The 13,384-nt window shown below is 50.4% G+C and overlaps 1 protein-coding gene across 1 annotated transcript in view; it reads left to right on the top strand.

Moving 5' to 3' along the window:
* The window catches only part of ankrd50 (ankyrin repeat domain 50), a 36,326-nt gene extending 23,875 nt beyond the window's left edge, over positions 1-12,451 (top strand). Inside the window, exon 4 of the mRNA XM_056439606.1 lies at positions 7,131-12,451. Coding sequence (XP_056295581.1) covers positions 7,131-10,654 — 3,524 coding nt within the window. The 3' untranslated portion in view covers positions 10,655-12,451. The remainder of the gene's footprint in view (positions 1-7,130) is intronic.
* Positions 12,452-13,384: the final 933 nt, after the last annotated feature.

Genomic DNA, 13,384 nt, shown 5'->3' with positions numbered 1-13,384 from the left:
CTTAATATATTTTAAGTCCTCCATAGCTGGAATTCCAACGTGTCCCCCCCCCCCCCGACCCCTCCTCTTCCCCACAACTCCCATCGGCGCTCTTCAGTTGCACGGCAACGGGTCGGACCGGTAACCCCGCCCCCCCGGTGGGAGCCGAGGCGTGTCGGGGCAGGAGCGCCGCGCTCTGCCTCCGGCGCCGCCAGAGTTAATTGTTTTAAAGTGTAAATCGTTTTCGGCGTCTCTCTCTCCCGGTGGTCGGGGGAAAGAAACAACCTGCCGCGCCGTTACCGACGCCTTCTGCACGGTCGAATCATTTCCAGTCGAACGCCTCCTCTGCGTCTTCGCCCTCGAGGAGCGTTCTCTCCGTCCGGCCGGTAAAGAACATAATGGCAACGGGGAGCTGAACCTCTTTATTTTCTCTTCCTCCACACACTCGTGTTTTTTTGGCGCCCTCGCGTCTTTTCCGGAGGCTCCGGGAACGCCGCAGCTGTCGGGCAGACGCCAGCGGAGCGCGGGCTTCTACTGGAGAGCGGCGGCATCTCGGGTTTCTGTTTTCTCCGCGGTTCAGATGACCCGAGTGTCTCCCAATCGGAGATGCTGCCATGACTCCTCCCCCCCCCCCCCCGTATTTTTTTTTTCTCGCCGAGGGTGCACACACGCGGCTTTTTATTTGTCATCTGGAGAAAAAAAATGGCCGTCGGAGACAAACAGTCACCCTTTTGTACGTGTGTGTGTGTGTGTGTGTGGGGGGGGGGGTCTCTCGTGACTGGTATCCAGTTCTTCTGTAACGAGCAGCAGCTGCTCCGAGGCCCGATGAATGTGTCATTTGTTGCTTGTTTAGCCCTCGCTTTTGTCTCACACACACACACACACACACACACACACACACACACACACAATGCTCAGCTACAGTCCACTTCATAAGCGTGCAACAAAACCCTCGACCCTCATAAACGTTGTTGTTTTTCTTCTTGTTGGAAGGCATTTGTACATTTTTTTAAACCGATTGAAGTTCTGGTGTGGTTCTGTGGTCATCGGGTCCCCCCCCCCCACCCAGCGGGTCGGTCACGGTGCCGTGACGTCAGCGTGAGGTGATGAGGTGACGTCTCCGGAGGTCGGAGGTCGTCGTCCAGATGCATCTCCTGTTCTCTGGCCGGAGGCTCGCGCTGCTCCAGAGTCTGACTTCTTCTTGCCGTACAGAAATCATCCACACATTCAGTTATTTACATGCTGGCTGCTGTCGGACGTCTCCTCCTCCTCTATCCGTCTCCTCCTCCTCCTCCTCCCGTCTCCTCCTCTATCCGTCTCCTCCTCAATCCGTCTCCTCCTCCTCCTCCTCTATCCGTCTCCTCCTCAATCCGTCTCCTCCTCCTCTATCCATCTCCTCCTCCTCTATCCGTCTCCTCCTCCTCCTCTATCCGTCTCCTCCTCCTCTATCCGTCTCCTCCTCCTCTAAACTACAGCACAAAAGCGTTTATCTGTAGTTCCCCAGATAAAACATTCATGGTAGAGAAACATCTCCATGATTGGATTGAAATGCATAAACACACACACACACACACACACACCCTGTGAAGAGAACCAATCAACATCAGGTCTCATATTAAATGTCACACGTTGCTGGAGTCGCTGGCTGGGTGAGAAATAGTTTTTCCTTTTGTTCTTGATTTCCCCCGTTACTGGCCTCTCTCTCTCTCTCTCTCCCTATTGCTCTCTTTCTCTATTGCTATCTCTCTCTTTCTCTCTCTCTATATTGCTCTTTCTCTATTGCTCTCTCTCTCTTTCTTTATTGCTATCTCTCTCTCTCTCTTTATTGCTCTCTCTCTCCCTATTGCTCTCTTTCTCTATTGCTCTCTCTTTCTTTATTGCTATCTCTCTCTCTCTATTGCTATCTCTCTCTCTCTCCCTATTGCTCTCTCTCTCTCTTTCTTTATTGCTATCTCTCTCTCCCTATTGCTCTCTCTTTCTCTATTGCTATCTCTCTCTCTCCCTATTGCTCTCTCTCTTTCTCTATTGCTATCTCTCGCTTTCTCTCTCTCTATATTGCTCTCTCTTTTTATCTCTATTGCTCTCTCCCTCCCTCCCTCTCTCTCTCTCCCTCCCTCTATCTCTCTTTCTCCCTCTATTGCTCTCTTTCTCCCTCCCTCTCTTGCCCTCTCCCCTTCCCTCTCTCTCTCCCTCTCAGCCAGTTGGTTTCCTGTCCCAACTGGAGCGTACCCAGAGGGTCCAGAGGGAGGAGGAGGACCAGTCTGAGGTTCCCACACTCGGCCTCATGCCTAAGAACATGTTATGAACATGCCTAAGAACATGTGTGTTATGAACATGCCTAAGAACACGTGTGTTATGAACACGTGTGTTATGAACATGCCTAAGAACATGTTATGAACATGTGTGTTATGAACACGTGTGTTATGAACATGCCTAAGAACATGTTATGAACATGTGTGTTATGAACATGCCTAAGAACACGTGTGTTATGAACATGTGTTATGAACATGTTATGAACATGTGTGTTATGAACATGCCTAAGAACACGTGTGTTATGAACACGTGTGTTTTGAACACGTGTGTTATGAACATGTGTGTTATGAACATGTGTTATGAACATGTGTGTTATGAACATGCCTAAGAACATGTGTTATGAACATGCCTAAGAACATGTTATGAACATGTGTGTTATGAACATGTGTTATGAACATGTGTGTTATGAACATGCCAAAGAACATGTGTGTTATGAACACGTGTGTTTTGAACACGTGTGTTATGAACATGTGTGTTATGAACATGTGTTATGAACATGTGTGTTATGAACATGCCTAAGAACATGTGTTATGAACATGTGTTATGAACATGCCTAAGAACATGTGTGTTATGAACATGTGTTATGAACATGCCTAAGAACACGTGTGTTATGAACACGTGTGTTATGAACGTGTGTTATAAACACGTGTGTTATGAACATGCCTAAGAACATGTTTGTTATGAACACGTGTGTTATGAACATGCCTAAGAACATGTGTTATGAACACGTGTGTTATGAACATGCCTAAGAACATGTGTGTTATGAACACGTGTGTTATGAACATGCCTAAGAACATCTTATGAACATGTGTGTTATGAACACGTGTGTTATGAACATGCCTAAGAACACGTGTGTTATGAACATGTGTTATGAACATGCCTAAGAACATGTTATGAACACGTGTGTTATGAACATGTGTTATGAACATGCCTAAGAACATGTTATGAACATGTGTGTTATGAACACGTGTGTTATGAACATGCCTAAGAACATGTTATGAACATGTGTGTTATGAACACGTGTGTTATGAACATGTGTTATGAACATGCCTAAGAACATGTTATGAACATGTGTGTTATGAACATGCCAAAGAACGTGTGTTATGAACACGTGTTATGAAGGTGTTATAAATGCACGTGTGTTATGAAGGTGTGTGTTATGAACATGTGTTATAAATGCACGTGTCTTACGGCGTGTCTGAGGCCCGTGTGACGGTGCATTTGGCTCAAATAGAAGAGGAAGGAGGCGTGTGATAGTTTGGCCTTTTTAAACTAAACAAAGGAGAGCTGGGAAGAAGAAGAAGAAGAAGAGAACTCCTCCTCCTCCTCTGACGTGACGGCTGGACGTGATCTCTGACGTCTGAGCCCGAGGAGGAGCGAGTGCTCTGAGAACAGGAGCGCACACTTAGAGCCTCGTTTCAACTGTTTCTGTATCTGATAGAAACCTGAAAGAAGCCATTACCGGGCCAGAACGGCCCGTTACCGGCCGAGCGGCGCCTGTCGGCTTCTCCCGAGCAAAGACTTTGAATATACACAAAAAGAACATCGCTAATGGGTTGTTCTTTTCCCGCGCTCGAAGGTCAGAAGCGCTCGACTGTCGTTACTCACCTGCAGCGTATCTGTCTCACGTGTCGGGAGGGGGGGGGGGGGGGACACACACACAAATAAATCTGCACAGTCATTGAAAACAAAGGCAGGCCTATTGAGTTTTTTGTAACGATTGAGCAATTATACGGTAGAATGATTCTTCACGGCTTCATTAATTTAGCGCGATTGCGCAGATTGACATGCATCGGATCACATTCATAGACATTTACATCGAGTTCATGGTCACGTTTAGGTTGTAGAGCTCAACCTGTACGTCCGCACACATGGAAACTCCTTACATGTCTGGGTCTGCAACTTCGTCTCAAGACGGATGTATGGCAGGTCATCAGTGCCCAGAACAAAGTCTGACTTAAGGTTCAAGATTCAGGGTTTTTTATTTGCCATCTGTGCCTAGACCAGCAGTCCAGACACATCGGAATTATTTTGCAAGGCTCTCCGAGTTTGTTTGTTTGTGTATTTTATTCAGTCAATCAAATCAAATACAATACAATATTATCCTATATAATATACAAAAGAGAAAGACTGAAAAGGTATAGGGAGAAGCAAAAAATGCTTATAAATTCCTATCCTAAATTGAAATCAAAATAAATCAGAAAATTAATATGAAATAAAGAAGAAAATAAAACAACAATAAACAAAATAAAAAACAAAATATATTTATATATACTACCACATACATCTTCCATATTAATACGTTTTTAATTACATTTATAACAAGTCAACGGAGGTACAAAACAAACACTATAATAATAATAATTATTATTATTATTATTATTATAATGATATAAAAAAACACTGTACATAGGGTGGTAAAAGACTATACAGTATGAAGTACAGGAACAGGTTATCAACATAATAAATGAGAGTGCAGAGGTTAATAAATAGGTAAATAGGCTCGTGCTGTACCTAGCTTGGGAAAAGAAAGAGGGGGAAGGGAATATTGCAAGACGGTTATACCCGGCGTTTTCTGACACCGATGCGTCTTTTTATTGAATCAGATTGAAAGGTGACGAAGGCCTCAGCCACAAAATGACCAGGTTTCTTACGGTCATGGAAAACCTGAAAATGTCATGGAATTGTAATATGGTTATTTCCAGGCCTGGAAAAGTCCTTGAAGAAAATGCAATCACAAACGTTTTGGAAAAGTCATGGAAATGTGTTATATTCACATGTTTATTTACGCAGAGTTTGAACAAATATATACGTTTTTAAACGAAAGAAGCTTAAGCAGGCAATTTCTTTCTTTTTTTTTGCGCCGCGAGTGGTTGAAAAGTTCGTTGTCCATAGCAACAGTAGCTCAGGGATCAGGTATACAACCGAGATTTCACAAAGTGTTTGGTCATGGAAATTTGGTTTAAAGTCATGGAAAAGTCCTGGAAATCCATTGGTCAAAAAGTGTAAGAACCCTGTTACTTGTCTGGGTCTGCAACTTCGTCTCCAAACAAATGTATGGCAGGTCATCAGTGCCCAGAACAAAGTCTGACTTGAGACGGTTAAACCCGGGATCAGCGTTTTCTGACACCGATGCGCCATTGTCTTTTTATTGAATCAGATTGAAAGGTGACGAAGGCCTCAGCCACACAATGACAGAAGATTATTTTGGTCTTTTGTGGAGGCGGTCTTATCTTAAACCGACTCCGGGGGCGGAGTCTAACGAAACCCCGTCGGCTCCTTCTGTTTGCCAGCGTCTGTCCGAACCGCCGGGCTCCGGGACTTTTGGGGAACGCCGGTTGAACTCGTCCGGGGTGTCTCTGTTACCCGGCTTCCAGGTGCGGTTTGCCTCGGCTCTTTTGTGGAGTAACAATAGCGGTCGGCCGCCTCGGGCTCGGCGACCGGAGTCTGATTCGCATTGTGTCGAGAGGGAGAAAGAGTGTCGCGTTATATAACCGACACGCCGAGCCGCGGAAAGATTTATTTAAAAAAAGTGCCTGAGGTAGTTTCCTGTCACCACATGAACTACCCAATCAATAAAGAGATGCACTTGCGTTGGAAAGGTTAATGTTAAGAACTATTCTGCAAAGGGCACTTTTTTTTTTAAGGGTAAAAAATAAATACATCGCAGCCGCTCTTCCCATAGTCGGAGGCCCGTTAGTCATTGTGCAATACGGTATGTCAAAACCCCCGACGGGGCCCCCGGTGACTCTTCCTGTCCCAGAAACCCCGAGAACCATGAGAACTGTACAGATAAGTATGCAAAAAATGCACTTCCTGTCCCTTCGGCTTGGGGGGGGAGGGGGGGGGCGTGAACAGATTGTTTAAACATGTAGGAGAGTTCACTTAATAGCCAAGGCCATTAAGGAGCCTAGGGAAGGGGGGGAGGGGCTTTTCCCCCCCTCTCTCTCGGAGAGAAATTCCCATCAAAGATCACTCATTAACACCCACTGTGATAATGTCTCAAGGTCTGTGCTGGGAGCGTGCAGCAGGGTAATGAGTGAAGCTCTGGAGAGATGCGAGGACAGACCACCGATGTCTCCGCTGCGCCCCTCCGATAGGATTCTGTTACGTCTTCAGCCCCGACCGCACATTTGCTCCCGCTGATTAAGCGCTACGAACTTCCAAAGTCAGTGGACGAGTTTGATCGTCAATCAACCCCCAATATAAGTGTTGAAAGAACTCGTGTTGTATTTGAGTCCGTTTCCGTTTTATGCGTCCGTCGTTTCTGCAAAGACGGACAGTGTTTCCTTTGATCGGGATAAATATGGATACGATAACTGGTGTATTTTAGTATTATTTAGTCATTATTTCGCTCATGTTTTTACTGAAATTATTTCTGTTTTCATTCTGATATTCTGATTCATCCAGATACAATTCTGAAAGCTAAAATTGCCTCAGAATCAGACTCATTACGGTGCACTGATATCTGTAATTCCCCCCCCCCCCCCCTCCTGCAGCCAGAGGGGTTATGCACTCAATTCCTCTGAAAGGTTTTTCATCAACAGCATGGCTTTACTGTTAATAATCCTGTGCTGTCGGAAGTTAAAAGGTAGGCTTAACCTAATTATCCAAAGGTGGAAGACCAGTGGATAAATACTGGGTATGATCTCAAGGTCAGAAATGATCTAATGACTCAACGGGCACTGCCTGGAAAGTACCACGACTCGTCAAATGTGATTTATTCCACCTCTAAATCTTTTCATATTCCCCACTGGCCAAGTTATGAGTCTTAATTTGAAGTCCTCTAAATCACCTCCTTCATCAGACTCGGCTAACGTCCATTTCTTCTCTCGCAGGATTCCGCAAAATCAGCCTGGACGACCTGCGCAAGGCCTACATCGTCAAGGACGTGCAACAGTACATCCTCCACCGGCTGGACCAGGAGGAGGCCCTGCGGCAGCACCTGACCAAGGAGACGGCCGAGATGCTCAACCAGCTGCACATCAAGAGCAGCGGCTGCTTCCTGTACCTGGAGCGCGTGCTGGACGGCGTGGTGGAGAACTTCATCATGCTCCGCGAGATCCGCGACATCCCCGGCACCCTCAACGGCCTCTACCTGTGGCTCTGCCAGCGGCTGTTTGTCCGAAAGCAGTTCGCCAAAGTGCAGCCCGTCCTGAACGTCATCCTGGCGGCGCGCAGGCCGCTCACGGTCAAGGAACTGTTCCACGCCGTCTGGACCAGGAACATGACGCTGACCATGGAGGAGTTTCAGAAGAAGATGGACGTCCTCTCCAAGCTGCTGGTCGACGGCCTGGGGAGCACGAAAATCCTGTTCCACTACAGCTTCGCCGAGTGGCTGCTCGACGTGAAGCACTGCACCCAGAAGTACTTGTGCAACGCGGCGGAGGGCCACCGGATGCTGGCGATGAGCTACACCTGCCGGGCGAAGCAGCTCAAACCACTGGAAGTGCAGGAGTTCGCGCTGCACCTCGTCAGCTCCAACCTGCAGATGGAGCCCTGTCATCTGGCTCTGTGGATGCTCTGGAACGGGACCCCCGCCAAAGACTCTCTGACCGCCTCCATCCCGAGGGAGCAGGAGGTCCTGCAACTTCTGGTCAAAGCCGGCGCCCGCGCGAACGACGAGGACGACCGCGCGTCGCGCGTCGTGCGGCAGGCCCTGGAGAGGGAGGACTCGATCAGGACGTTGCTCGACGACGGGGCGTCGGCCAACCAGTGCGACGCCAGCGGGAGGACCCTGCTGGCGAACGCCGCGCACAGCGGGAACCTCGACGTGGTCAACCTGCTCGTCTCTCGGGGGGCAAACATGGAGCTGGGCGACGACCGCGGCCAGACGGCGCTCACGCTCGCCGCGCGGCAGGGCCACACCAAGGTGGTCAACCGCCTCATCGGCCGCGAGGCCAACATCGACCACACGGACCACGACGGCTGGACGGCGCTGCGCTCCGCCGCCTGGGGCGGGCACTCGGAGGTGGTGTCCGCCCTGCTCTACGCCGGCGCCAAGGTGGACTGCGCCGACGCCGACGGGAGGACCGCCCTGAGAGCCGCTGCGTGGGGCGGCCACGAGGACATCGTGCTGAACCTCCTGCAGCACGGGGCCGAGGTCAACAAGGCGGACGGCGAGGGACGCACGGCCCTCATCGCCGCGGCGTACATGGGCCACCGGGAGATCGTGGAGCACCTCCTGGAGCACGGGGCCGAGGCCGACCACGACGACGCGGACGGGAGGACCGCCCTCTCGGTCGCCGCGCTCTGCGTCCCCGCGAGCAAAGGCCACGCGTCGGTCGTGAGCCTCCTGATCGAACGCGGGGCGGAGGTGGACCACCGCGATAAAGACTGCATGACGCCGCTCCTCGTGGCCGGCTACGAGGGCCACGTGGACGTCGTGGACCTGCTGCTGGAGGGCGGCGCCGACGTGGACCACACGGACGACAACGGGCGCACCCCTCTCCTCGCCGCCGCGTCGATGGGCCACGCCTCCGTCGTCAACACGCTGCTCTTCTGGGGCGCGGCCGTCGACAGCATCGACAGCGAGGGGCGGACCGTGCTGAGCATCGCGTCGGCTCAGGGCAACGTGGAGGTGGTCCGCACTCTGCTGGACAGAGGGCTGGACGAGAACCACCGGGACGACGCGGGCTGGACGCCGCTGCACATGGCGTCGTTCGAGGGCCACCGCCAAGTGTGCGACGCCCTCATCGAGCAAGGCGCCCGCTGCACGGAGGTCGACAACGACGGCAGAATCCCGCTGATCCTGTCCGCGCAGGAGGGGCATTACGACTGCGTGCAGATCCTCCTGGAAAACAAGTCGTGCGCCGACGAGCGGGGCTACGACGGCAGGAACGCCCTCCGGGTGGCGGCGCTGGAAGGCCACAGGGACGTCGTGGAGCTGCTGCTGAGCCACGGCGGCGACATCGACCACAAGGACGCCGACGGACGCCCGACGCTCTACATCCTGGCGCTCGAGAACCAGCTGGCCATGGCGGAGTACTTTCTGGAGAACGGCGCCGACGTGGAGGCCTGCGACGCCGAGGGCCGGACCGCCCTCCACGTGTCCTGCTGGCAGGGCCACGTGGAGGTGGTGCGGCTGCTGATCCACGACCACGCCGACGTGAACGCCTGCGACAACGAGAAGAGGTCGGCCCTCCAGTCGGCCGCGTGGCAGGGACACGCCAAGGCGGTGCGCTTTTTGATCGAGAGCGGCACGCACGTGGATCACACGTGCAACCAGGGGGCGACGGCGCTGGGCATCGCCGCCCAGGAGGGCCACATCGACGTCGTGCAGATCCTTCTCGAGAACGGCGCCGACCCCAACCACGCCGATCAGTTCGGCCGCACGGCGATGCGAGTGGCCGCGAAAGGCGGCCACTCGGCGATCATTAAACTCCTGGAGAAGTACGGCGGCACGACTCCGAACGGCTGCAACCCGTCCCCGGTGCACACCATGGAGGAGAAAACGCCGTTGACCGGGAAGATGCAGTCCCTCACCATTAAATCCAGCAGCTCCGGCAGCACCGGGGCGGGAGACGTGCGGTCGTCCGGACGCGGTCCGCCCAGCAGGCCGGTCCACGCCTTCAGCTCCCCGTCGGGGTCTCCGGATTCGACGGCCGACCGGCAGAAGTCGTCCCTTTCCAACAACTCCCTCAAGAGTTCAAAGAACTCCTCCTTGAGGACCACGTCGTCCACCGCCACGGCCCAGACGGTGCCCATCGACAGTTTCCACGGCCTGACGTTCACGGAACAGATCCAGCAGCACTCGTTGCCGCGCAGCCGGAGCCGCCAGTCGGTCGCGTCGCCCTCCTCCACGGCCGAGTCCGTCGGCCAGCCGCCGCCGTCGTCGTCTCCGTCCGGCGACTTCGACTGGTCGCAGTTGAAACCCGGCCTCAAGTCGTCGAAGGGAAGCAAGACCGGCGACGGGCGGCCGAACGGCAAGGGAGCGCCGGGCGACAAGAAGAAGGCCAAGAACGGCGGCTCCGCCCACGGTCAAGCGCCGGAGTACGAGATGACGCAGTTCGACAAGAGGGTCGCGAACATCTCGGCGAAGGACGCCCATTGCAAGGTCGTGATCGCCGGTTCCATTCGGCAGGAAAGGGGGCAAAGCCAAGAGCAGCTGTTCATCCAGCAGCAGAGCTGCGCCGAGAAGAAGAGGAACGGCATCATGACCAACCCCAACTACCACCTGCAGGGCAACCAGGTGTTCCTGAGCAGGGTGTCGGTTCCTCGGACCGGACACAACCGGGGCCACCAGGACGTCCTCGAGAACTACCCCATCGGGGAAACCGAGCTCAGCCTGAAACAAGCCCTGAAGCTGCAGATCGACGGATCGGACCCCGGGTTCAACTACAAAAAGGAGACTCCGTTATAGCCGGTTTCAGTCCGGGGGTTTAAATTAAGGTCAGTTGGCGAGACTTTGGCCCCGCCTCTTCATTTTAACAGCGGCTGACTTTTAACTGTCGTCTCGTTTGGATTTAATCAGACTCGCATGAGGAATGCCTCGATCTGGATCAGCGGACCCGCGGCATGAGCCCGAATCATTCCGGAGCCGTCTCCGATGTCTTGAACGCTTTCCGTCATGCGGAATGTGCCAAAGCGACCGTATCTCAGCTCATCGGCGGGAAGGCCTCCGAATAAAACCTGACGTGAACCGACACATCGATGTGCCTACATCTGTTACAGCCATGCATTCATAAAAAACTATCATTTTAATTTAATGTTAATGCTATTTAAAAAACGGTGTATGCACTTTGAAAAAAAAGAGTAAAATGACAGACATGCATTATTTGTTTTATTCACTTTGTATCCCATCCATGTTTTTATCAAAAAACATACCAATGCCTTTTCTTTTTTTAATTATTATTTTATATTATGTTTTGTTTGTTACTTTTTGACAATGACGGACACGACCGCAACTGATAGGCTGCCTTTCTAGAGACCCCAAATAGTGTGTGTGTGTGTGTGTGTGTGTGTGTGTGTGTGTGTGTGTGTGTGTGTGTGTGTGTGTGTGTGTGTGTGTGTGTGTGTGTGTGTGTGTGTGTGTGTGTGTGTGTGTGTGTGTGTGTGAATAGCTCTGGCAATTTACTTCACAAGTATATACAAGCATATTTATTTTTTGGAAAAAGCCACTTGTGCTGCATTTCTTCGTGCCGCATTACGCTCTACCATGGTGCTGTGTTCAGAAGTCGCCTGCAGTTATTTTGGACTCACAATTGTGTTGGGTTTTGTGCGTTTGTGTATTATTATTATTTTGAATATCTAAGAAAGAGGGAAGTTCATTTAAAAATGTTAAAAAAAAGAGAGAAAGAAAAGTTAATTTTGTCCCTATGGGATTCCTCAGTTGCCTGTTTGTTATTTTGTCCGTTCATAAACTATTTAAATAACCCGTTGTGTAACGCCGGCAGCAGTTTGGTGCTGAATGCAGCGATTTCAAGTGCAAGCAGTATCACATTTTTATTTTTTAAAGCATCCGAGTTAAACGAATAACCCGCAATGCAAGAAACACAGGATCCGGGCCTCGGTTCCTCCTGGTCTCGGGGTTCATCTTTTCAGGGCCATCGAAAAAAAGGGTTCGACCAATAAGACGACTCGTAGCTTGCGAATGACATCGTTTGAAATGCAGAGTCGCGAAGCCGAAGTTCGAAAGACGACTATCAGGTCAGCGGGCCTTAAGCCCCGCCCCCCCCGTGATGGAGGGGAGGAGGCGCTCGACCGCTACGGGGAACCGAAACATCCGTTTCCCGTGGAGCCGTGTCATAATTGTGGTTTTTTTTTTTGCAAGCTTGTTCATATTGTCAACGGTGAGTTATTTTTATTTTTTTTGCCGAGGACTGGGATCCAGGGGGGGGGGGGGGGAAACCTATCGCATGCACAAACACTCCGAAGCCCTCGTGAAAGAGCTCTAGAAGGATGGGAGGCGGGGCTCCGGTCGACAAAACAAACTGTAAAGTCTTAGTCAGCAGTTCTCTCTCGTCCGTCTGTGGGTTTTTTTCGTCCGTCATCTTTGATTTCTTTCCGACTGTCAGTGAGCGGGTTGTAAATAGCTTAACATGTACATTCAACTCTCCATTAAAAAAAAGAAAAAAATTCCTGTATTATACAAAGTGGAATTTTCCGATGTATATTAAAGTGCTTAATAAACATATTTGCTTTACTGCTGAAAAATATATTCTTTTTTTTGTTGCTAATTTATTCGGGGCTGAGGAATGCAACGTGTTGATGTCACGGCCCTCGAGAGCAGGGGGGTCAAACTCATTTTCACCGAGGGCCACATCGGCGTCACGGCCGCCCTCAAAGGGTTGTAACTGAAATGTATACATTTATAAACTACGCCTCAACATATTGCTAAATAACTCTTTGCATTTGATTATTGTTTATTTGAGTGTAGAAATATTGAACATAAGAAATGATCTCTAATATTACAACATGAATCCATTTCATTTGAAACCTTCAAAATAAAAGTTGATCATATGTCTTTCAAGTTGTCAGGGGCCACATGAAATGATGTGGCGGGCTGGATTTGGCCCGCGGGCCTCGTGTTTGACACCTGTGCTCTAGAGGAAGAGGTCTGCTATCGGAAGATACCCCGGAAGAGGGTTTTTTCACTTCGAAGTGCCAAATATGATAAAATTCAAGGCCGGACTTGTTGATATGGCTACAACCAGGAAAGTGTGAGCCAGCACAGATACACCATTAACCTTTAAAAAGGTCTGGATGGGAAAGTAGATCTTTAAAAAATGTGTTGAGAGTAGAAATACCTGGACAAGACGAAAGAGTTCGTCATCCGGTCCCATCTCGGATACTTCTTGTTTTCTAGGGACCTTTTTCTTCTTCTTTCTCTCGTTAGTTTGGGGCTTCAAAACCATAAACTTTCGGTCATGGAAAACCTGGGAAAAATGTTTAATTTCAGGCCTGTAAAAGTCATGGAAAATTTAAATCACAAAGGTTTTGGAAAAGTCATGGAAACTTATTAGAATCACATGTTCATTGAAATATGTTTTTAAAAGAAAAGACGCTGAAAACTTAAGCCGCCATACGCTCTTTCATAACCCCGGGTCACCTTAACTGAAAAGTTCGGTAGCCATAGCAACAGTAGCTCGGG

The sequence above is a fragment of the Pseudoliparis swirei genome, chromosome 19 (assembly GCF_029220125.1).
Source record: "Pseudoliparis swirei isolate HS2019 ecotype Mariana Trench chromosome 19, NWPU_hadal_v1, whole genome shotgun sequence".
Classification (NCBI taxonomy): domain Eukaryota; kingdom Metazoa; phylum Chordata; class Actinopteri; order Perciformes; family Liparidae; genus Pseudoliparis; species Pseudoliparis swirei.
This window is presented reverse-complemented; position numbering and strand designations above follow the sequence as displayed.